General features: G+C 51.1%; 1 protein-coding gene across 2 annotated transcripts in view; it reads right to left on the reverse strand.

Moving 5' to 3' along the window:
• The window catches only part of IPO8 (importin 8), a 650,601-nt gene that overhangs the window by 21,836 nt on the left and 605,541 nt on the right, over positions 1-23,224 (reverse strand). For both annotated transcript variants that reach the window (XM_069228192.1, XM_069228193.1), the window contains exon 24: positions 11,548-11,664. In XM_069228192.1, the coding sequence (XP_069084293.1) occupies positions 11,548-11,664 (117 nt within the window). The remainder of the gene's footprint in view (positions 1-11,547; positions 11,665-23,224) is intronic.

Genomic DNA, 23,224 nt, shown 5'->3' on the forward strand with positions numbered 1-23,224 from the left:
TATGAAACGTTGATTGTCCACCAGACACCCTTTTTGAGGCCAGTTAGTGGTGTTGCTCATCTTCTTTAGAAAGATGAGGCAGAGCAAAGAAGGTAGGCAAGGTGATATTTTGGCCTGCATGCAAAGGCATCACAACCTTTGGAATGAAAAAGGCACTTGTTCAAAGAACCAGCTTGTCTGGGTAGAAGATGGTATAAGGAGGGTGTGCAGAAAGCACCTGTAGTTTGGTTACCCTCCTGGCAAATGTTATGGTAACTAGGAAAGCTGTCTTGATGGTTAGCAAATGGAGTGGGCAGTGGTACAGCAGCTCCAATGGCACGTACATCAAGAAGTTCAAGACCAGGTTTAAATCCCACTGGGGCATGATGAATGGCCTGGGAGAAAAAATATATTGGAGACGTCTGAGAAACCTAATCACAACAGGTGACTTGTTCAAAGAAGGTTGGTCTGACAACCGCAAAAATGCAGCACTGGCTAATAGGTAACCCTTAACTGTGCCCAGAGCAGAGCCTTCTGTGCCAAATATAAACAAAAAAAGATTTGAGAGGGGGTGCACAGAGAGGGTCAGTGTTTTTGGATGCACACCATGTGACAAATGTGTCCCATTAGCAGGTGTATATCATCTTAGTGGAGTGATGCCTGGCTGCCAGAATATTGTCACATACTTCTGAAGAAAGGTCAAAAGCTGTCAACTTCAACGTTTAATCTCCACGCATGAAGTCTGAGGGTGTGCAGGTTTGGATGCAGAATCCTCCCCTGTTGCTGTGACAGAAGATCCTTCCGAAGAGGCAGCCTGACCAAAGAACCAATACTCATTCTCAATAGCTCAGGATACCAGACTCTCCCTGCCTAATCTGGAGCCAAAACAATGACTTGGGCCCAGTCGTTCTTGATCTGCTTGAGAACTCTGGGAAGGGGTGGTATCAGTGCGAAAGCATAAAGGAGGCCAGAGCTCCAGTTGAAACAAAAAGCATCTCCAAGCGAAAGCAGCCCTGGCAACTCCAGCACGCACAATTGCTGACACTGTGCGCTCTCGGAGATGGCAAACACATCTAATCAGGGCTCTCCCCACTCTTGAAAGAGACCCTGTGTCGCCTTTGGATGGAGACGCCATTTGTGGCCCCCAGGCATTTTCAGCTGAGGTTTTCTGCCCTGGCATTCAGAGATCCTGCCAGGTGTTGAAACCACCAGGGAAATGCCCTGACGCTCCAGCCATGGCCAGGGCCTCTTGTGAAAGGGTCCACAACCACACTCCATCCTATTTGCTGCAGTACCACATGGCTGTACAATTGTCCTGGGTGATGTGGAGCCCGGATTCTACCAGAGACCAGAGTCTTCCGATTTCCACCTTTCTCACATGGCCGTCCCATCCCAGGAGTCACGCATCTGTCATTATGGTAAGCTGTGGTTGGGAAAGGGAGAGGGGTCTACAGGATTCTTCAGCCACCACTGCAGATCTTTTGCAGTTCCCTCTGAGATCTGGACCATGTTGGAGAGATTTACCGGATGATGAGCCTACTGGAACTTTAGGTCCCACTGCAGAGTCCACATATGCCAACGGTCATATGTAACTAGCATGATGCAAAAGGCCATAAGGCTCAACAGCCTCAGAGTCAGTCTCACCAAAATCCAGGATAGAGACCCAAACATTAGTATCACAGTCTGAATATCCTGGACTCGCTGCTCAAGAGGGAGGCCCAATACTGCACTGTGTCCTGAACAGCTCAGATGGAAAGGAGAGTCTGAGAGGGAGTAAGGTGTGATTTGGGCACGCTGATAATGAACTCCAGCAAGTGCAGGAGGTTGTCCACCGTGATCTGAATGTGGGTGATGACTGCCTGGGGCAAAGCCGCATTCAAATGCCAACAATCGAGGTAGGGAAAAACTGGAACCCCCAGCCTCCACAGATCTGCTGCAACCACCACCATCACCTTGATTAACACCCAAAGGGTGCTGGTAAGTAAAAGGAGAATGTAGGAAGCTGGCTCTGTATATACTATGTCAAAGTGAGGTATGGTGTGCACAGAGTCCAGGGGTTCCCCAGAGGCTTGACAGAGGCTAAAGTAGATAATACTAATGCTCTCTTTCGTGGTAGTGTGGTTGAGCAGTTGGGCTTTTCAGAGAGTAGTGGTACGCATTTGAAGTACACACACAGTCAAGAAATGAGGCACACACTCAATGACTAACTCCAGGCCAATGTTTATGTATCAAAAAATCTACTTTGTTACTTTATTTTTAGAACCAAAAGAATCTTGGTTGCAGTTAAGTACAGTTTCAAAAATGATCGCTTTCAAGTAGTAAATGCACTTTGTTTGGAATTTACAGACGAAACAGTTTTCAGGTAAGTACTTGACTTACAATCCCAGTCTCTGTGGTTTAGGATGTCCACAGGGCAGAGTTCAGGAAGACACAAAGCGTGCACCACCAGCAACATGGAGCTGGCCGGGTGCAAAGGTTAAAGTTGGTGTCAGGCTCCCAACGGAATCCTATAGAGACTGGAAACAGCTTGCAGGTAGGTACCCCGACTTCAGGGCACAGTCCTAGGGGATTTAGATCAGCACAGGGGGGCAAAAGGTCAGCACTAGACACACAGCCTGAGCAGCACTGGAGCAGTTGGGTGCAGAGTGAAGCACAGCATCAGGTGCCCAATGCTTTTCAATGGAGGAACCCCAGGGGTCACAAAGAGGCTGCAGGTTTAGACCAGGGAGTTGACTGAAGGAGACCAAACGCTGGACAGTTAAGCAGAGAGCCCACTGGATGTTGCTGGGCTATTGCTTGCATTCCCCAAGGCCAGGGGGCTGCGGGTGCAGGGGTACTTTTAGGTGTCTGGAAATCTTTACTGGAGCTGGTTACAGTGGGGGGAGGAGGGGGGTGTTCCTCTGGATTTTAGCTGCAGATGTAATTGTGTTGGTCAGGAGAGGTCAACATAGGGTGGACTTGAGGTCGGAATTGCCTGGGGACCTTCTCTGGACCGGTGGACCATCTGGACTTGGGCCATGGGTGTTGGGTGCAGAGTGGGCAGGCCTTGCAGATCCGGGATGTTCTGGTGTCTCTCTTGGGGGTTTCTTTGTGGACAGGGCCACTGTTCTTGGGAGAACTTGGTCCTTGCATAGGCAGGCCATCCTCTAGGGTTTGTAAAGGTCACTGGTCCTGCAGGATGCGTCACCTTTTTGTAACAGGAGCTTTAAAGTTGCAGACAGGTCGGTAGGGCTGGGGACAAGTCAGTAGGAGTCTTCACTGCTGAAGCAGCTCTTCAGTCCTTCTTTCAGGTCATCAGGAGTCTGAACACCAATGTTCAGGAGTGCACCTAAATACTAGATTTAGGGGTGTTACAGGGGTCAGAGGGCAGTAGCCAATGGCTAATGACCCTGAGGGTGGCTGCACATACCCAACCCTAATGGCTATCCCCCCTCCAAAACAAGATGGAGGATTCTGCCAGGAGGGGTTCACCTCAGCTCTGTGCACTCTAGGGGTGGTCCCAGCTGGGGTGGACACTCCACTTGGTGTTTTCTAATGCCAAAAGTGGGGCTTGGTTCGGGGGCAGGGGGTGCATCTCCACTAGCTGAAGTGCCCTGAGGCAGCAGAACAAAAGGCAGGAGCCTTTGAGGCTCACCGCCAAGTGTTGCTGTTCAATCAATCAATCAATCAATCAATCACTGCATTTGTAAAGCGCGCTACATACCCGCGAGGGTCTCAAGGCGCTGGGGAGGGGGGGTGCTACTGGTCGAAGAGCCAGGTCTTGAGGAGTCTTCTGAAGGCCAGCAGGTCCTGGGTCTGTCGTAGGATGGTGGGGAGAGTGTTCCAGGTCTTGGCGGCGAGGTAGGAGAAGGATCTGCCGCTGGGCGAGGTTGGCTGAGCGGAGGGTACGGGTGGGGGGTGTGGAAGCTGAGTCGGTTGTTGAGGTAGGTGGGTCCAGTGTTGTGCCGTGCTTTGTGTGCGTGGATCAGGAGCTTGAAGGTGATCCTTTTGTTGACGGGGAGCCAGTGCAGGCCTCTCAGGTGGAGTGTGTTGTGGCTGCAGCGGGGGACATCGAGGATGAGTCGGGACGAGGCGTTCTGGATGCGTTGGAGTCGTCTCAGGAGCTTGCTTGTAGTTCCTGAGTAGAGGGCTTTCCCGTAGTCGAGTCTGTTGGTGATGAGGGCCTGGGTAATGGTTTTTCTCGTGTCGTGGGGGATCCATTTGAAGATCCTGCAGAGCATACGGAGGGTGTTGAAGCAGGACGCGGAGACAGCGTTGACTTGCCTGGTCATGGAGAGAGTGGAGTCGAGGATGACCCCCAGGTTGCATGCGTGGTCCGTGGGTTCCGGGGCTGTGCCTAGTGACGTGGGCCACCAAGAGTCGTCCCAGGCTGATGGGGTGGGTCCGAGAATGAGGACCTCCGTCTTGTCTGAGTTCAGCTTCAGTCTGCTGCCCTTCATCCAGTCGGCTACGGCCTTCATTCCTCGGTGGAGGTTAGCTTTGGCGGTGTGGGGATCTTCGGTGAGGGATATGATCAGCTGGTTGTCGTCCGCGTAGGAGATGATGTTGTGTTGTCGTGCGACGTGGGCGAGGGGGGCCATGTAGATATTGAACAGTGTCGGGCTGAGGGAGGATCCCTGTGGGACGCCGCAGATGATCTCAGAGGTTTTGGAGCGGAAGGGTGGGAGGCGGACGCTCTGGGTTCTGCCGGAGAGGAAGGATGTGGTCCAGGCCAGGGCCTTCTTTTGGATACCGGCGTCATGCTGGTAGGGTGCGGTGGCAGACCGTGTCAAAGGCTGCTGATAGGTCCTTGGGGTCCCCCTTGGGCTTCCTCAGAAGGGCGTTGATCTAGGCGTGCTTTTAGCTTTCTGGGAAGGTTGCTGTCTCGAAGGAACAGTTGATTGTTTTCCGGAGGTGGGGCGCGATGGCTGCGCTGGCTTTGTTGAAGATGTGGTGAGGGCAGGGGTCCGATGGGGATCCGGAGTGGATGGAGTTCATGGTTTTGATGGCGTCAAGGCGACTGGTAGTTGCAGGGGTGGTGAACTCGGTGGTGGGTGCGGGGGCGGGGGGGGGGGGGGAAGGGGTGGGACCGGGGTTGAAGCTGTCGTGGATGTCGGTGATCTTGCGGTGGAAGAAGGTGGCCAGAGAGTCGCACAGGTCTTGAGATGGCGGGATGTCGTTGGTGATGGAGCTGGGGTTGGAGAGTTCTTTAACGATGCTGAAGAGCTCTTTGGTGTTGTGTGCGTTGTTGTCTAGGCGGTCCTTGAAGGCGGTCTTCTTGGTGGTCCTGATGAGTTGGTGATGTCTGCGGGTGGCGCTCTTGAGGGCTGTGTGGTTGTCTGGTGTTCAGTCATGGAGCCATTTCTTCTCCAGCTTCCGACAGGTGTGCTTGGAGATCCGGAGGTCCTCGGTGAACCAGGCGGCTTTCTTGTTGGTGTGGTTGGTTGTAAAGGTCTTGAGAGGGGCGAGGGTGTTAACGCAGTCGTTGATCCACTGTGTGAGGTTGGTCGCGGCGGTGTCTGGGTCGGTGGGTGGTCTCAGGGTGAGGGCAGTAGTCAGTTGGTCCTCGGTGACCTTGCCCCAGCAGCGGCGTGGTAGCTGTTGGGTGCGGTGGTGTGTGGTGGGTTTTCTGAAGGTGAAGTGGACGCATCTGTGGTCGGTCCAGTGTGGTTCAGTGGTGTGGTTGAAGGAGACGTGGGGGCTTGCGGAGAAGATGGGGTTGAGCGTGTGTCCAGCGGCGTGAGTGGGTGTCGTTACGAGCTGTTTGAGTCCGAGGTTGGTGAGGTTGTCGATCAGGCCGGTGGAGTTGGCGTCGTTGTTGTTCTTGAGGTGGAAGTTCAGGTCCCCGAGGAGGATGTAGTCCGTGGAAGCGAGGGCGTGGGTGCTGATGAGGTCGGCGATGGAGTCACTGAACTGTGGGCGGGGTCCGGGAGGTCTGTAGATGAGAGTTCCTCTGAGGGTGGTGTTGGGGTCGGTGTGGATCTGGAAGTGCATGTGCTCGGCGGTGGTGAGGGTGTCATCGGTGTTCGTTGAGATTTTGATGGAGTCTTTGTGGATGATGGCGATTCCTCCTCCCACTCCGTTGGTGCGGTCTCTGCGGGAGATCTTGTAGCCCTGTGGGATGGCTATGGCGATGTCTGGTGCTGAGGTGGCGTTCAGCCAGGTCTCCGTAAGGAAGGCGACCTCGGGGCGGTGGAGTCTAGGAGGTCCCAAAGTTCGATGGCGTGCTTGCGAGCAGAGCGGGTGTTGAAGAGGATGCAGCGGAGGTGGTTGGTTTCTCTGGCTGGTGGTGTGGAGGGTTAGATGCTGGTGAATCTGCAGTTCCGGCAGGTGAAAGGCCCCTGGGTGTGTTTCGGGGTGGCCCGGTAGCAGGGGTGGTCTTGTCTGGTGTTGAGTGCGTGGAGGGTGCTTGCGTCGTAGTGCAGTCTGGCGTTGCAGGGGGTGCAGGTTCCAGGGGTTCTGGTGCTGGGTGCGGTCCGGGCGCAGACGGGCATGCCTTAGGCGCGACCGCTGCGTGCCCACTTCGCGGCCTCCATATGAGGGCAGGGGGAGGGAGGAGCAGCTGGGAGGTGGGAGCAGGGCGGCCAATGGGAGTGAAGGGGGCGGGGCAGCAGAGGCTCAGCAGCAAGGAGAAAAACCGGGGGAAAAAAACGTCAGGAGAGGGACAACAGAGCACAGGGGTACAGAAAGCAAAACACAGGGGCACAGAATGAAAAAACGAAGTGGCACAGAAGCCAAGCACAGGGGTACAGAAAAAAAGGAGCGAGTAGTCAGGCGGCAAAAGCGGCAACGGATGTTCAACCCACAGGGGGCTGCGTGGCAGATGGGGGGAGCGACCTGCCTGGTGACAGGGTCAAAGGTCGCTCTCTACCACCGCTTCGTGGCCTCCATATGAGGGCAGAGGGAGGGAGGAGCAGCTGGGAGGTGGGAGCGGGGCGGCCAATGGGAGTGAAGGGGGCGGGGCAGCAGGGGCTCAGCAGCAAGGGGATAACCCGGGGAAAAAACGGCGGGAGAGGGACAACAGAGCACAGGGGTACAGAAAGCAAAACACAGGGGCACAGAATGAAAAAACGAAGTGGCACAGAAGCCTAGCGCAGGGGTACAGAAAAAAGGGAGCGAGTAGTCAGGCGGCAAAAGTTGCAACGGAGGTTCAACCCACAGGGGGCTGCGTGGCAGATGGGGGGGAGCGACCTGCCTGGTGACAGGGTCGAAGGTCGCTGTTCCTCCATTGGGGAGGTGTGAAGCACCTCCACCCAGAACTGGGTTTGTCCCCAACCTCTGAGAGCACAAAGGCTCCCAACTGATGGGATCAGAAACTCGTGTAGTAGCAGGCTGGCATAGACCAGACAGCTACACACTAGACAGATCGGCGAGTTTCAGGGGGCATCTCTAAGATGCCCTGTGTGTGCATTTTTCAATAAACCCAATACTGGCATCAGTGAGGGATTACTGAGCTGAGAAGTTTGATACCAAACTTCCCAGTCTCCACTAAAGCCATTTTGGAGCTGTGGAGCTCTTAATGATAATCTCCCGACCCTACTCAACATGGCCACACTGCACTTACGAGGTCTAAGAATGGACTTAGACGCTATAGGGTCATATTGCTCATGCAGCTATGCCCTCACCTATGGTGTAGTGCATCCTGCCTTAGGGCTGTAAGGTCTGCTAGAGGGGTAACTTACCTAGGCAGGATGCCATGTCGACTTTACCTTTTTCTCTCCACCAACACGCACAATCTGCAATGGCAGTGTGCATGTGTTTGGTGAGGGGTCCCCCCAGGGTGGAATAATTCATGCTGCAGCCTTCAGAGACCCTCTCTGTCCAACGTGCCCTTGGTGCCACTGGTACCTTTTACAAGGGACTTAGATGTGTGCCATAAGCATGTCAATTGTGGAAGCAATGGTACAGTTTAGAGAAAGAAGTCCTTTTTGGGCATCAAAGTAGCAGGCATACCAACCACAACCTACTTCTAATGCCAGCACCCGCTTGATGTCTCTCTTGGCCAAGACAGCCAAGACTTTCTGATAGAGCAGGGAGAGATGGTTCTCAATCAGCTGGTCATAACTGGGTGGCCTGGGTGGAGAGGTGTTCAGAAAGGTGATGGAGTAGCCCCATTGGACTTTTTATAAATCCCACTTGTTGGATGTTACAGAATGCCAGTGGTACAGGTGATGAAATATCTTGCCCTCCACTGGATGCCCATGTTGGTATGGGAGCAAACTAAAGGGGTTTAGAGGCTGCCGGAGGGAGTGGTGGACTGGGATGACCTCAGGCTAGTGGTCCCACGTGGTCTGTGGGAACTGCGTCCTCGGCCACAAGAAGGCTGGGAAGCCTGTTGGTCTTGGTGGCTGGGAGGGAATGGACACAGAAGTCCCTTCCGTAGCCATGAAAGGAGTGTGAGACGGACCGAGGTTGGGGAGGGTCACTCAAGCGCTGAGTGTGCCTTCTCACCAAAAAGGAAAGAGCCAAAGGTCATGTCTGTGACCTGAAAAGTTATGGATTCTCAGTCAGGTGTGGCGCCAAATGGCCACTGATGATGGAATCGATCTGCCCAGCAAGTCAGTCCTATCCAGTCCACATCAGATGGTGAATTTAGCTGCATCCTCGCCATCTGCAATTGGCTGTGACAGTATGGCTCGGACCTCTGAAACCACGGGCAGCATGTGCGCATCGGCCCAAGAGGCATGTGGTGTTCACTGACCGCTGTGCTAGGTTTGCAGAAGAGAACAATCACTTATTGATGGTGTGCATAAGTATGTGGTAGGGAACGCACCAAGGTGGAGTCAGGGGGTGGAGGCTTGGATCACCAAGCTCTCTGGGGTGGGGTGTTGGGGAAGGAGCGGGGCAGGGCAATGGTGCTGGGTATGGGCAATTAACATGAGCCCCTCTGCGGGGCCTGGACCAGGCCTAAGTAGGACATCGGTAAGGGCTTCATTAAATGTGAGTAGGGGTTCAGATGAGGCAAATCCCGGTTGAAGGACCTCTGTCAAGACGTTCATCTTGACTGCCACTGAGGGCAAATTAAGGTCAAAGACTCCCTCCACACTACCACTGCAAAGGACGTGCCCTCCTGCATAGCCATGGTAGAGATCAAGCCTGTGTCTGGTGAAGTGTCTAACCATTAGCACCTGCCAGTTGCTCATACCACTTGTCCTCTGTGTTATCTAGGGGATGCCGGTATCCATAAAAGTCACAAGATTCACTCCCCTCTCCAAGCCTGTCAAATTAAAAAGGCACTGGCACCAACTTGGAGAGCATGCCACCGACGTTGGACTATGTCCACCCAGCTCCATGTCAGAGTTGGGTATGATGATGGGCATTGTCTCACCGGGATCATCTGTACTGAAGTGGGCACCAGGGAAGGTTGCAGTCTCATGGGCTGCACAGCTCTGGATCTACCACTGGATTCAAGGGACCTGACTGGCACCAAGGGTGAACTTGCCAGAAGGAATCCAGTGTAAGCTCCTTCAAACCCGTGGGGCTGAAGGAGCTCCAAAGGAGTTAGGCCACCGAAATGTGAGGTGAATGGCCTCATAAGACTCTTTAGTTGAGCGAGGGTTGCTCTGGGAAAATCATGGGGGCTCAGAGCAAACTTTGGCATGGGATTCATGGTAGAGCTACGTCTAGAGTGCCAATGCTCCTGAGCCTTGTCAGAGGACTCAGGCGAGCACAGTGAAGTCTAAGATCTCTTCCTATGTGACTTACCTGATGGCTTGGATTGAGACGACGATCGTCTGGAGCGGCTCCCTGAGTGGTCCCGGGACCTACTGTGTGACTGGGATCGCGAGTGTTGCAGGGTTGTCTAACGTCCAGTGGTGAAGAGGTTGAGGGAATGGTCCCTCAGAGCCTCAGGACATGGTCCTGCTTCAAGCACCAAAGTCAAAGTGTGGGTCTGTCACAGACACTTGCCTGTGAGAGGCACAACATAGTTTGGAAGCCATAGGCAGGGTCACTGGAATTATGTGGCAGGAGAGGGCCAAATTATGCGGCAGTGTTGAGAAAATTATGCAACAAGAAAAAGCAAATTATGAGGCATAATACAGCACTCTTTGTAATAATATTACTTCATTATTTCAGAATTTTTAAACTTGGTAACACTGTCTGGACATTGGATGCACTTCATTAGTACCAGAGTAACACCCAAAAATAGCAATAAGCAACAAAAGGTTGACAAGTTTAGTTTTGCAAAGGGCCTTCCATCGCATTGCAACACGTGTTTTAGTTACTTTTGAACCATTTGAGCTAGAAACTAATTTTGTTAAAATCTTCAGATTGTGTGGCAGAAGATAGATTATGTGGCAAATGCAGTAAAACCATAATTATACGCAAATCGCATAATTCCAGTGGCCCTGCCGTAGGTTGTATATGGAATATCCCTAGCACATCAGGAGATGAAAAATCTTGAAAACGTATTGACAAAAAGACAAGAAAAAGTCAGTCAAAAATTAGCTCCGGGTAGAACTCTCAGATCAGCGATGACTGGAACGGAAAAAAAAGAAGTGATGTCAGTGCGCTGGGGAGATGTCTAGATAGGAACTGCACACGTCACTTCCGGTGTGGATGCCGTGGATGCAGCAGATGCTAAGCCACACAACACCACCTACTGGGGAGCAGGGGTACTGCTCGAACATTTCCCAAACTATTGCAACGCCTACAGAATATTCTGAGGTAAGGAATGTGTGGTTAGAAGTCTCTATCAGATATTCAAACTGAAACAAACTGAAATGTCTATTGCTATCTAACAATAGTGTACCATGTTCATTTTGGGGGAAATGTACAGTGTTAAAAAAAAATATCATCTGAATAAAAAACATAACATACCAATATGGGTGATTACAAGAGGGAGAAAAATCTACAACGCAGGGGCAGACCTGCTATTGTTATGCATAAAATAGGGCAGGCAAAAAGGCTCACACCTTTCCCTGACCCCTTCCAAATCTGCTTAAGGGCCATGGAGGGATATATCAGTAACCATCCCCACTGACCTGCAATGGAAAATTAACAATTTCTCCCTAACCTTGTCAATTGCTGAAACACAATATATAGAAACTCCTCCATCTTTATCTTCTCCTCACCATATTCTTTGGGCCAAGAAGAACATTCCAAAAAACCCTCTGCTTTGCCAAAGGTCCGTTAAGGAACTTCAAACGCCTACACACCTTTGAAACCCTCTCCTCAGAGTGCACCAAAGACAGAGAAAAAACATCCACAGATACCAAACCTTGGCAAAGGGCCAGAAAGACAAGTAACCTTTTCCTTCTCCAGATCATATCTCTAGCATTTGTAAACAGAGCAGAAAGCATTATCAAAATAATAGGTGAAAACTACTACCTAAAAAACTTATTTTACGACTCGGACAAGAGTCATAGTAACAGTTTAATTTTAAGTAGTGTTGCGTTTTCCAGATGTGTTGGAGAAGCAGCATTTGTATATTTGAGTTGAAAATAAATAAATGGTAGAAAAAAAATATTTCCTTGAACAAAAGGGAAACAGTTGTGACACAAACCTGGTGGTGGACAAATTAGTTAGGCTATGGTGGACAAAAAACAAAGTGGGGACAGCGCTGTTTCCCACAAAGAAATCACAAACCTGCATTGCTTCTCCTCTGCTCTGCAAGCGTGTAGATTTCCTGAAGCTGTTTCTTCTGATCTGTACTGAGAGGTGTTGTAAGTGAGTGGTACCAAGCTGCATCCCGGCTCTGCACCGCTATTGACAGGGAAAGGAGGAGGACAATGATTACATTAGTTTGTTTCATTACACACAGTTGGAACAGATAACTCTTCCATCTGAGTATTCTGAATGAAGATTTTGATTTGAGAATGAGGACCCAATATCCTTATCCGCAAGGAAATGCATGCCCTTAGCATTTACAAATCCTATTTGTAGAGGTATTTCGCTCAAAAACACACCAGCTTATCACTCCAAAATGTAAACCTAGATATACATGTAAGCTCAATGAGCACATATGTTTTGTTCTGCCTACTATCAAATGAAATGAATCTCTTTGAGAGCATTAAGGATGACCACAAGTCTGTGCTCCAAATTCTCAATGTAGTCAACAATATGAAGAACACACTTGACTGTTGCCATTATTCTGGTTCAGTGCTCATACATAATCTCTATTGAAAATTGCTCACATTTCTACAAACCATCACAAACTATTTTGACCCTATACTAAGGAAAGAAAGCTCTTGCAAATAACAGGTGCATGAATGATCAAAGGACGTTTTTGTTTCTAGAGAATTAATTATATGATAGTAAAGATGTTAAAGCAGTGGAATAATTATCAAGGAATTATGCATACGTTATACATATACATCTATTAAAAGATCTAAAGGGCAGTAATGGTTGAAGGAGGCAAAATCAAAGCGGTCAAATTCAATAACCAAAACACGGTACATGCAAAAAAGAATGCAAATGAGAGGAATGGCTTTTTATTTTGTCTATGAGGCATTTACATTGTAGGATAGAAGGAAAACGCTGCAACAACTGTTTCCCAGCACTGGGTCTTTCACCGAATCACATGCTTAAATCATTTCAGGCTGTCGATTGGAATTCCCACAGCAACCTCCAAGCAGCACTTATAACCATAGCATTCAAAAAACAGGGCTGGAAATCAGTGCACAGATGGTAACCTTATCAACTTGATGAAACTGCAAGCAACAAACCAAGACCAGCAAGAGTCCTTTTTGTATTGGAAGAGGACCAACCACATATTAAGCCAAGGAGGGCAACCTTTGGATCAGGGATCTGCTCCCCCCAAAAGGCACCATAACTCAGATTTTAATAATACACCTGAAAGCATGAACACCAGGAGAGCCATATGTATTTATTTGTATTAGTACTTGTACAGCGCATTCTGGTCGTGGCACTGACGCGCTAAGAAGTGAGGGTGAGAGAAGCATAAACGAGGAGGCAGACAGCTGCCTAGAGCGGAAGGAGTTAATTGGGAAAAAGCCAAGTCTTTTAACTGCTTCCTAAAAGAAAAGAGGATATCATCCTTCCTAATAGAAAGCGAGAGAGTAAGTCTATGAAAGATGTCAACGCTGAAGAACCGCAGTTACAGTTAAGTAACTTAGTTCTCCACCACTGGGTTTTTCATAGATTCACATGCTTCCATAACTGTAACAAGCTGAGCATTAACCTAATAACAAATTAGCAAAAGGCACATGGAATATTAATGGGCTACTAGATAATGTCAAAGGTGGAGCTGTCATGTTATTTGTAGGGTGACAAGAGATGGAGTCTCTGCTTACAAAGGAAACACAACTACTGCGTAACAGGTGCAACCATCTAAGCTGTGATGCAGGATCCACGTAGTTTTGGAGGAGAGGGGATCCATGCAGCCAGTCCTCGTTGCAGTTCGTGTCTGCAGATAGAGGGAGTGACTCCATCACTCCGAGGGAGATGTCTTCTTACTTCTTGTGCAGGCTGAAGACTTGTCTCCCTCAGAGGATGCACAACCTGGAAAATGTTGCAGTTGCTGGAAGGAGCCGGAGAAACACTGTTGCAAGGCGAAGTAATCTCTGGAGTTGCAGATTGGTGGTTCCTGGAGGGTCCAGTTGCAGTCCCGGGAGCCTGAAGACCTCTGACCTGATTTTGGTCAGGAGATCGCTCCCCCACGTATGCAGCACCACCAAGCTGTTCCCTTGTCCTTGACCCCGCACACGCTGCCGATCACGTGTTCGAGGCCCTCCTCCACCCGCAGGCATCCGCCTGCGCATCATCCCTGGTGTCTAGTGGGCTCTGGTAAGCGTCACTAGACTTATGCTTTGTACCGTTTTAAGTTTTGTGACTCGTTTTCTGTGCCTTGAATTATTGTGCCGTTCGTGTAATTGTGACTCGTTTTATGTGCCTTGAATTATTGTGCTGTTCATGTAACTGTGACTCGTTTTCTGTGCCTTGAATTACTGTGCCGTTCATTCCTCAGTTTCCTTCTGTGCCTTTTTTCCCGTTTTTTTCTGCCGCTTTTGCCCCTTGTGCGCTCCCTCTTGCCGGCTCTCTCTGAGCCGCTTTCCCCGCCGCTGCCTCCCTGCGGCCCCGCCCCCCCTTGCGCCCCCATTGCCACTCCCTCCTGCCTCCCAGCTGCTCCTCACCCTCCCTTCGTAATGGCAGTTGCTGCGCGTCCGCGCCGCTGGCGCACCAGAGGCAAGCACATCTGCGCCCGTCCGTGCCTGGACCGCGCCCAGCGCCACAGCCCCGGGTCCGCGAGACCCCTGCACCTCTAGACGCCGCTACACGCCCGACCAACTCAACACCCTCAATCCCAGCCGCATCACAGCATGCTTCCAGTCCTCACCAAGGCACACCAACGGACCCTTCTCCTGCCGCACCTGCAGAGTCACCTGCGACAGAACAACAAAACCAACAAAGACCGGAACAAACCACCACCACTGCACACCCCATCATCACCCGCTCGGCACGCAAGCACGCCATCGAGCTCTGGGACCTGCTCGACTCCACCGCCTCAGACGTAGCCTTCCTGACCGAAACCTGGTGGAGCGACTCCTCGGCGCCTGACATCGCAATAGTCATCCCGGACGGCTACAAGATCATCCTTAGGGACCACACCAACGGAATCGGAGGAGGAATAGCCATCGCCCACAAATCCACCCTCAAGGTCGACACCCACACCGACGACTCCCTTAAGACCGCCGAACACCTACATTTCCGCATCCACACCTACCCTAACACCACTCTCAGAGGAACGCTCATCTAGCACCTTTCAGCGAATCCCTCGCTGACCTCACCAGCACCCACGCACGCATTACATCCTCCTCGGGGACCTAAATTTCCACCTGGAGAACAACGACACCAACTCCACCACCCTGATCGACAACCTCACCAACCACGGCCTCAGACAACTCATCGACACACCAACCCACATCGCTGGCCACACGCTTGACCCCATCTTCTCCTCAAGCGCTCACGTCACCTTCAACCATACCACCGTACTCCACTGGACCGACCACCACTGCATCCATTTCACTTACAAGAAACATACCGAGCACCATCGCACCCAACAGCCACCCCGCCGATGCTGGAGCAAAGTTACAGAAGACCAGCTTACCAACACCCTCGCTCAGAACACCCCCCCGACCCCACCGACCCAGACACCGTCGCCCACAACCTCACTCTGTGGATCAACGATTGCGCCAACACCCTCGCGCCACTCAAAAAACCCACCGACAACCAAACCAGAAAAAAAGCCACCTGGTTCACCGACGAGCTCCTAAACTCCAAACGTGACTGCTGGAAGCTAAAAAAAAAAAAGGAATGGCTCCTCAAACGCACACCGACAGCCTCACAGCCCACAAGGACGCCACCCACAATCACCACCCACACAGACAAGCCAAACAATCCCATTTCAAAGACCGCCTGGACAACAACGCACACGCCAGCAAAGAGCTCTTCAGCATCAAGAAAGAACTCTCCAACCCCAGCGCCAACGACAACGACATCCCTCCATCCCAAGAACTCTGCAACGCACTGTCCACCTTTTTCCTGGACCAGCGTCAACGACACAGAGACATGCAAGATCATGAACTCCATCCACTCAGGATCTCCATCAGACCCCTGCCCCCACCATGTATACAACAAAGCCAGCTCCACCATCGCCCCCCCAACTACGGAAGGTCATCAACATCTCCTTCGAAACAGCGACATTCTCGGAAAGATGGAAACACGTCAAAATCCGCACCCTCCTCAAGAAGACCAAAGCAAACCCCAACGACCTCAAGAACTTCCGACCCATCTCCCTACTCCCTTTCCCAGCGAAGGTGATTGAAAAAAAATCGTCAACACACAACTAACCAGCCACCTCGACGACAACGACATCCGGGACCCCTCCCAGTCCGGCTTCAGACGAAACCACAGCACTGAGACCGCCCTTCTCGCCGCCACAGACGACATCAGACGCCAAATGGACAACGGCAGAACATCAGCCCTCATCTTCCTGGACCTATCTGCTGCCTTTGACACAGTCTGCCACCGCACCCTGAAATCACACCTCCAAGAAATCAGGATTCAAGGAAAAGCCCGCGACTGGATCATCTCATTTCTCTCCGGCAGAACCCAGAGAGTCTGCCTCCCCCCCCTTCCGCTCCGAAGCCACCAACATCATCTGCGGCGTCCCCCAAGGCTCATCCCTCAGCCCGACGCTGTTCAACATCTTCATGGCCCCCCTCGCACAAGTAGCCCGACAACACAACCTCAACATTCTCACCTACGCCGACGACACCCAGCTCATCCTCTCACTCACCAAAGACCCGCGCACCGCCAAAACCAACCTCCACGAGGGAATGAAATCCATCGCCGAATGGATGAGAAGCAGCCGTCTGAAACTAAACTCGGACAAGACGGAGGTCCTCATCCTCGGACTCACCCCCTCCACCTGGGACGACTCCTGGTGGCCCACCGCACTAGGAACCCCACCAACACCGACTGACCACGCTCGCAACCTGGGCTTCATCCTCGACTCCTCCCTCACCTTGTCTAAACAAATCAACGCAGTTTCCTCCTCCTGCTACAACACACTCCGAATGCTCCGTAGAATCTACAAGTGGATCCCGACAGAAACCAGAAGAACTATGACACAGGCCCTCGTCAGCAGCAGACTGGACTACGGCAATGCACTCTACACAGGCATCCCAGCAAAAGACCTACTACGCCTCCAATGCATCCAAAACGCCTCCGCCCGGGTGATCCTCCACGTACCCCGCCACAGCCACATCTCCCACCACCAGAGAAACCTTCACTGGCTCCCCGTGGACAAGAGGATCACTTTCAAGCTTCTTACCCACGCTCACAAAGCGCTCCACGACACCGGACCAGCCTACCTGAACAACAGACTTAGCTTCTACACCCCCACCTCCGCTCCATTAACCTCGCCCTCGCCGCCGCCCCCCGCATCCGAAGAAAGACCTCCGGCGGCAGATCCTTCTCATACCTCGCCGACAAAACTAGGAACACCCTCCCCACCAACCTACGACAGACCCAAGACCTACTCACCTTCAGAAGACTCCTCAAGACCTGGCTCTTCGATCTGTAACAGCCCTCCCCTCCCCCCCCAAGCACCTTGAAACCCTCACGGTTACGTAAAGCGCTTTATAAATCCAGTGATTGATTGATTGAAAGGAGTCCTGCTGGAATCTTGCACGTCGAATCTGAGGACCCGCCCAAGAGGGAGACCTTCAATAGCCCAGAAAGGGGGATTGTCAACTAGCAGGGTGACCACCCATCAGGAGGTGGCTGTGACGTCACCTGACTAACCTGGCCACTCAGATTCTCCCAGGGGCCTTTGCCCATCTTGGTTTCAAGATGGCAGAATCAAGTTACCACCCGGAAGATCAATGGGCACCACCCCTTGGGGTGATGATGGACAGGGAAGTGGTCAATCCTCTTTTCACTGTCTACTTTCATGTCAGAGCAGGGACTGGAGGTCCTTGGACTGGTGCAAATTGTTTTTGCAACTAGGGCCCCAAATGTGCCCTTCAAAGCATACCTGTGGCTTGGGGACTCTACCCCTCCCAAGCCATGTAACACCTGTTTCCAATTTAGAGGGTGTTACCTCCATCTCCCACAGAAAATCCTTTGTTCTGCCATCCTCTGCCTGAGCTAGTCAAGCAGCAGGAGGGCAGAAACCTGTCTGAGGGGTAGCAACAGCGCAGACTGCCCAAGGACTAGTAGGAGCAATGCTGGGGGTGGTCTAAAGAGCCTCAGAGTACATGGAATCGTACAACCAATACTGGGAACAGTATTGGGGTATGATTCCAACATTTTTTATTACAAACGTACCCAGGTTCGGAGTTACCATTATGTAGCTGAACAGAGGTAGTGACCTGTGTCCAGTACATAGGTAAAATGGCTTCCGCGCACTTACGAAGTCCAGTGTAATGGAGCTGGAGTTCGTAGGGGCACCTTTGCTCATGCAGGAGTGCTCTCACACACAGGGTTACCATCGGGGTGACTTACAGTGACCTGGTACAGTGACCTGTAGTGAAAAGGTGCATGCACCTTTATATGCAGGCTGCAATGGCAGGTCGGCAGATACATTTTGCATGGGTTCCTATGTGTGATACAATACATGCTGCAGCCCATGGGGAACCCCTGGTGCCCTAATGCCATGGGCACCTAAGTACCATAAACTAAGGACTTATATGGGGGCCGAGGTGGGCAGATACCCCTAGGAGCATCTGAATGGCCAGGTCAGGTAGGTGACGTCACAGCGCCCTCCTGATAGGTGGGCACCCTGCAAGGTGACTATTCTCCCTTCCTGGGCTATTTATGGTCTCCCTCTTAGGTGGGTTCTCAGATTCCACATGCAAGAGTCCAGCAGGACTCCTCTGCTTTGTTTATTTCATCTTCTGGCCACTGAGACTGCAACTGGACCCTCAAAGGAACCGACAATCTGCAACTTCAGCGACGAGTCAGCTCTGCAACATAGTTTCTCTGACTCCTTCCAGCAACTTCAACATTTCCCCAGCTATGCATCCGCTGACGGCGGCAAGTGTTCAGCCTGCACAAAAAGATAAAGAAGGTATCGCCATTGGAGTGAAGGAGTCACTCCCCTGCATCTGCAGGCACCAACTGCAATGATGACCGGCTGCGCGGATCTGCTCTCCTCCGGATCTGCGTGGATCTTGCATCACAGGTGGTGGTCGGGAGTGGTCCCCTTGGCCCTCTCTGCCTGCTGTCCAACTTGAGGGATGGTAAGCCCTTGCCTCTACATGCAGGACAGTATCCCTGTGAACCGCAACTCTTGCAGCTACTTAGGCTTATTTGCTCCCCTTCCAATGGATCTTCAGGCTTCGTCTAGCCCCGGCCTTCAGCACTTCTTCCTGCCAAGCACAGTCTCCTTCCGGCTGCTCCAGCGACGTGGGACTCCTCTGCAGGTGTGCCGAGTGGGCTTCACTGCGACTGCTGCCTCTGGGTTGCCTGTGGGGGCTACCTCCTCCTCTTGTGACTCTCCAGAGTGCCGAGAGTCACCCCGGACTCCCTTCCTTGGATTGAGTCCCCTGGACCTGGTTGGTCCTCTTCAGCCTTGCAAAACCTCTTATTTGTCTCTTGCATTTGCCAAGGGTTGTTGTTGGTTTTTCTGCCCCACTAACCGACTGCATCTCGACCGGCGATGTGGGACACCACTTGCATCACTCCTGGGACTTCTCTTTATCCCCGGTGCTGCACTGCTGGCCTTCTTCATCCACCGTCAACATGGTCCTGCATTAACAGAAGAGTGGGTAGTGGCGCCTGCCACAATCGGACACTCCAAAATGAACTGGACTTACTCCTCTTCTAACAGGATCCACCTTTCAGTTCTTCCAGTCTTAGTTGGGTCTTGCATAATCCTTTTCCAAAGCCCTCCTGTTGGGTTTAGAGAAAACCAGGTATTTACCTCTGCTCTCCTGGTAACTGGAGGTCAACCTGGAACTCAGCTCTTGGGTTTCGAAGTTCCTCCAGCTACTCTCTACTGATACCAATTCCTTGGGTGGGGGACTGCTTTTCACATTCCACATTCTTAGTACATGGTTTGGCCCGCCCTGTTTAATTATACTTTTGCCAGTGCTCATTGCTTTCTATGCTATTTACTGATTGCTAATGTGTGTGTATATAATAGTGTGTTTACTTACCTTCAGTTGGGGGACTGTCTATTCAGTATTCTAGTATTTGTGTTACCATAATAAGTACCTTTATTTTTGTAAGACTGTGTGATTATTTCATGTGTGAGTGCTGTGTGACTATAGTGGTATTCCATAAGCTTTGTAGGTCTCCTAGATACTTCTTGGCTGCTCATCCACAGCTACCTCTAGAGAGTCCTGGCTTCCTAGACACTGCCTACATTTCACGAATAGGGGATAGCTGTACCTGGTATAAGGTGATAACAACATAGGTGCTCACCACACACCAGGCCAGCTTCCTACATTGGTGGTGCAGCGGTGGGATAAGACACTTGCAATTGCCTTACCACTTTACCACTAGTCACTTTCCACGGGAAAGACTAGTACTAGCTGTTAGGTACACACTTCACCTAGTTGTCAGGATTTCTAGTCTCCTAGGTTTGGGTAAGCTAGGGGTCTAGCATAGCCCTCGTCCAAACCTTTCCTAGGGAGCCTAGTTGTTAAGAGTAGTTAGGTACACATACACCACTCTAGTAACAATGTGTGCCTCTAAAACACTGAAGACAGGGAGACATCCCGATAAGAGTCTGCTTCTAGGGTTACTCCTCCAGGCTGACCAGGACAATGCAGGCAGCAGGAGGAGGAAGAAGTAGAAACTGAGCCCCTAGTCCTAGACAGGGTAGATTTAGTTTACGTTCATGAGGGCCAGAGAGAACCTGGGGAACACCACAGCCCTGTTAGGAGCACTGCAGGTAGTGAGAGGCGGGTCATGTCAGTAGGCCCACCTTCACTCTTAGGGGGATGGTTCAGAGAGTTCCCAAGAGGAGGGATAGATCCTCCTCTGTCAATACTCATGTATTCTCAGCATCTGAGGGGACCCACTGCTTCACCTTAGGGGAAGATTCCTTAGATAGGGAACTTACGAAACTGAGGTTGCAGTAGGCCAAGCTGAGGCTGCAGCAGCAACAGCTGGCCCTAGATAGGGAGGTCTTGGGAGTGGCAAAAGAGAGACCCGGTTTGGGGTTAGCACCCCAAGATGGCAGCAATCTTAGCTTTAGGGACACCAGAATTATGGAGGACTCTTATGATTCTAGGAACCTGAACAAGATTGTCCCACCTTACTAGGTGGTAGATGACATTTAAAAATTGTTCACTGCTTCGGAGAGGGCAAGTAAAGTTCAGAAGGTCCTTCAAAAGCTGTGGGTAGCAATCCTGTGGTTCTCCTTCTCTGACAAAGGCTGAGACAAACTCCCCACTGTCAGAGAGGAAGATACAGACACTTATACAGCACTCATAAATGCACTGCTAGATGGTTTTGGTTTGACCACTAAACATAGACTCAAGTTCAGGGAAACCATTGAGAAGTCCTCCCAGGACTGGGTAGATTTTGAGGACTGCTCAGTTAAAGCTCTGAAAGGCTGGTTGCATAGTGAGTGACTACCAGGGCTTATACAATTTGATTCTAAGACAGCACATTTTGAATAAATGTATAGCTGATCAGCTGCATCAGGAATTGGGAAAGAAGGCCGACAAGTTGGTCTGCACCAGGGTGAGTAGAAAACCTCACCCGCGGGTGAATACAAGGAGGACGCAGGTAAGCATCAGAATAAGGGTGAGGACAAAGATAAAACTAAAGTCTTCATCAGGCCCAAAAAACTTCTCTGTGGATGTGAATAAATCCTCTTACTCAAATTTTAAGAAACACTGGCGCTACATTAAAAAAAAAAAAAAAAAAAGGCCATAGGGGGCTAGGGGTACATCTCCTGTCCTAAGAAGGGCACCAAGCCCCCCACCACTACTAATACCACTTCTACTCCTAGTGCCCCTAGCAATACCAGTAGTGGTGGTAACAATATTAACAGTAGTCAATCCAAAAGTGTAGCTGGGCTCCCCTTGGGGACTGTAGTGGGATCTGGGGTAGATAGGGAGACCACTGAAGCTGTGTTGGTTTCTGATGGGGGCACTGACTTTGCTACCCTAGCTGCCTGCCCCCTTAACATAGGTAAGTACAGGCAGCATCCCATAATTATTCGTGTTGAGGCTGGAGCCTACATGGACACAGGTGCCAGTGTCACTATGGTGACTGAAAAACTGGTGTCTCCAGAGCAGCACCTACTTGGTCAGACGTACCAAGTGACTGATGCTCACAATAACACTTTGTATCACCCCATGGCAGTTATAGACTTTAGCTGGGGTGGGGGTGTTACTGGCCCTAAAAAGGCTGTAGTGTCTGCTGATCTTCTTGTAGAATATCTGCTAGGTAACGACTTCGAGACTTCAGCTTGGGCTAAAGTGGAATTGAAGGCCCATGCAGCAATGCTGAGCATTATATCTTTGCCCTCACCAGAGCACAGGCTAAGAAACAAAGGGAGCAGGGAGCCCTGGAGCCTGGAACAATGGCACAAGAGGCTCCCAAACAAATGAGCAGAAGAGGTAAAAGTTACCCCCTGCTCCAGCCTCTAGCAAAGATTCAACTCCTGAGGAAGAAGACTCCTTGGGTGGAACCTACACCAGAGGAGCTCAAAGCGGACATAATTGAGCTCTTGGGTGTAGGAAGGCCTACCAGGGAGGAACTCAGTATGGAACAGAAAACCTGTCCCACACTGGGGAGCTTAAGGCAGCAAGCTGCAGCCCAAGAGGCAGGGGATGTCAGTGGCCCACAATAAGGTGTACTAGGTTAACAGCCTTCTACTTTCAGAAGCAAGGGACTCTAAACCTGGTGCCACCAGGAGACTGGGTATCTCTCTAAAGTTTAGGAAGTGCCTGTTAACCCTAGCACGATATCCCCCTTGCAGGCCACTTGGGACAAATCAAGACTTGGTACAGGCTTGTCCCTCACTTTCACTGGCCCCACATGTCTTAAGACACCAAAGAGTTTTGTCGCTCCTGTGTCACCTGTCAAGCCAGTGGCAAGACAGGTGGGGACTCTAAAGGTCCTTTTAATTCCACTACCAGTGGTTGGGGTGCCCTTTGAGAGGGTTGGGGTGGATATTGTTGGCCCCCTCGTCCCTCCAACAACCTCTGACAATCGGTTTATACTGGTGGTGGTGGACTATGCCACCACAGGCCATTCCTCTTAGTACCAATACAGATCCTGCAGTGGCCAAAGCCCTCCAGGAAATTTTCTCAAAGGTGGTTTTTTTTTAAAGAGGTGATATCCGACAGAGATGAAAACTTCATGTCTGCTTATCTTAAAGCCATGAGGAAAGAGTGTGGTGTCACTTATAAATACACCACCCCTTACCATCCCCAAAAAATGGACTAGTGAGAGGTTTAATAAAACTCTCAAACGCATGATAATGAGACTCTAAGAGAAGCTCAGAAGGAGGTGGGGTGTCCTGTTACCGTGCCTCCTTTTTGCCTATATGGAGGTTCCTCAGAAGGGAGTGGGCTATGGCCCACTTGAACTTCTGTTTGGACACCCTGTAAGGGTTCCCCCTGCACTTGTGAAAGAAGGCTGGGAGCAACCTCTCAAGCCTCCAAAAGAAGACACTGTGGACTAAGTACTAGGTCTCAGAGCTAGGATGGCCGAGTACATGAAGAGGGTTTCCAAAAACCTTCAGGCCAGCCGAGAGTTGCAAAAACAATGGCATGACCAGAAGACTGTGCGGATTGTTTACTAGCCAAGACAGAAAGTGTGGGTCCTTGAG

Source organism: Pleurodeles waltl, chromosome 4_1, assembly GCF_031143425.1.
Source record: "Pleurodeles waltl isolate 20211129_DDA chromosome 4_1, aPleWal1.hap1.20221129, whole genome shotgun sequence".
Classification (NCBI taxonomy): Eukaryota; Metazoa; Chordata; class Amphibia; order Caudata; family Salamandridae; genus Pleurodeles; species Pleurodeles waltl.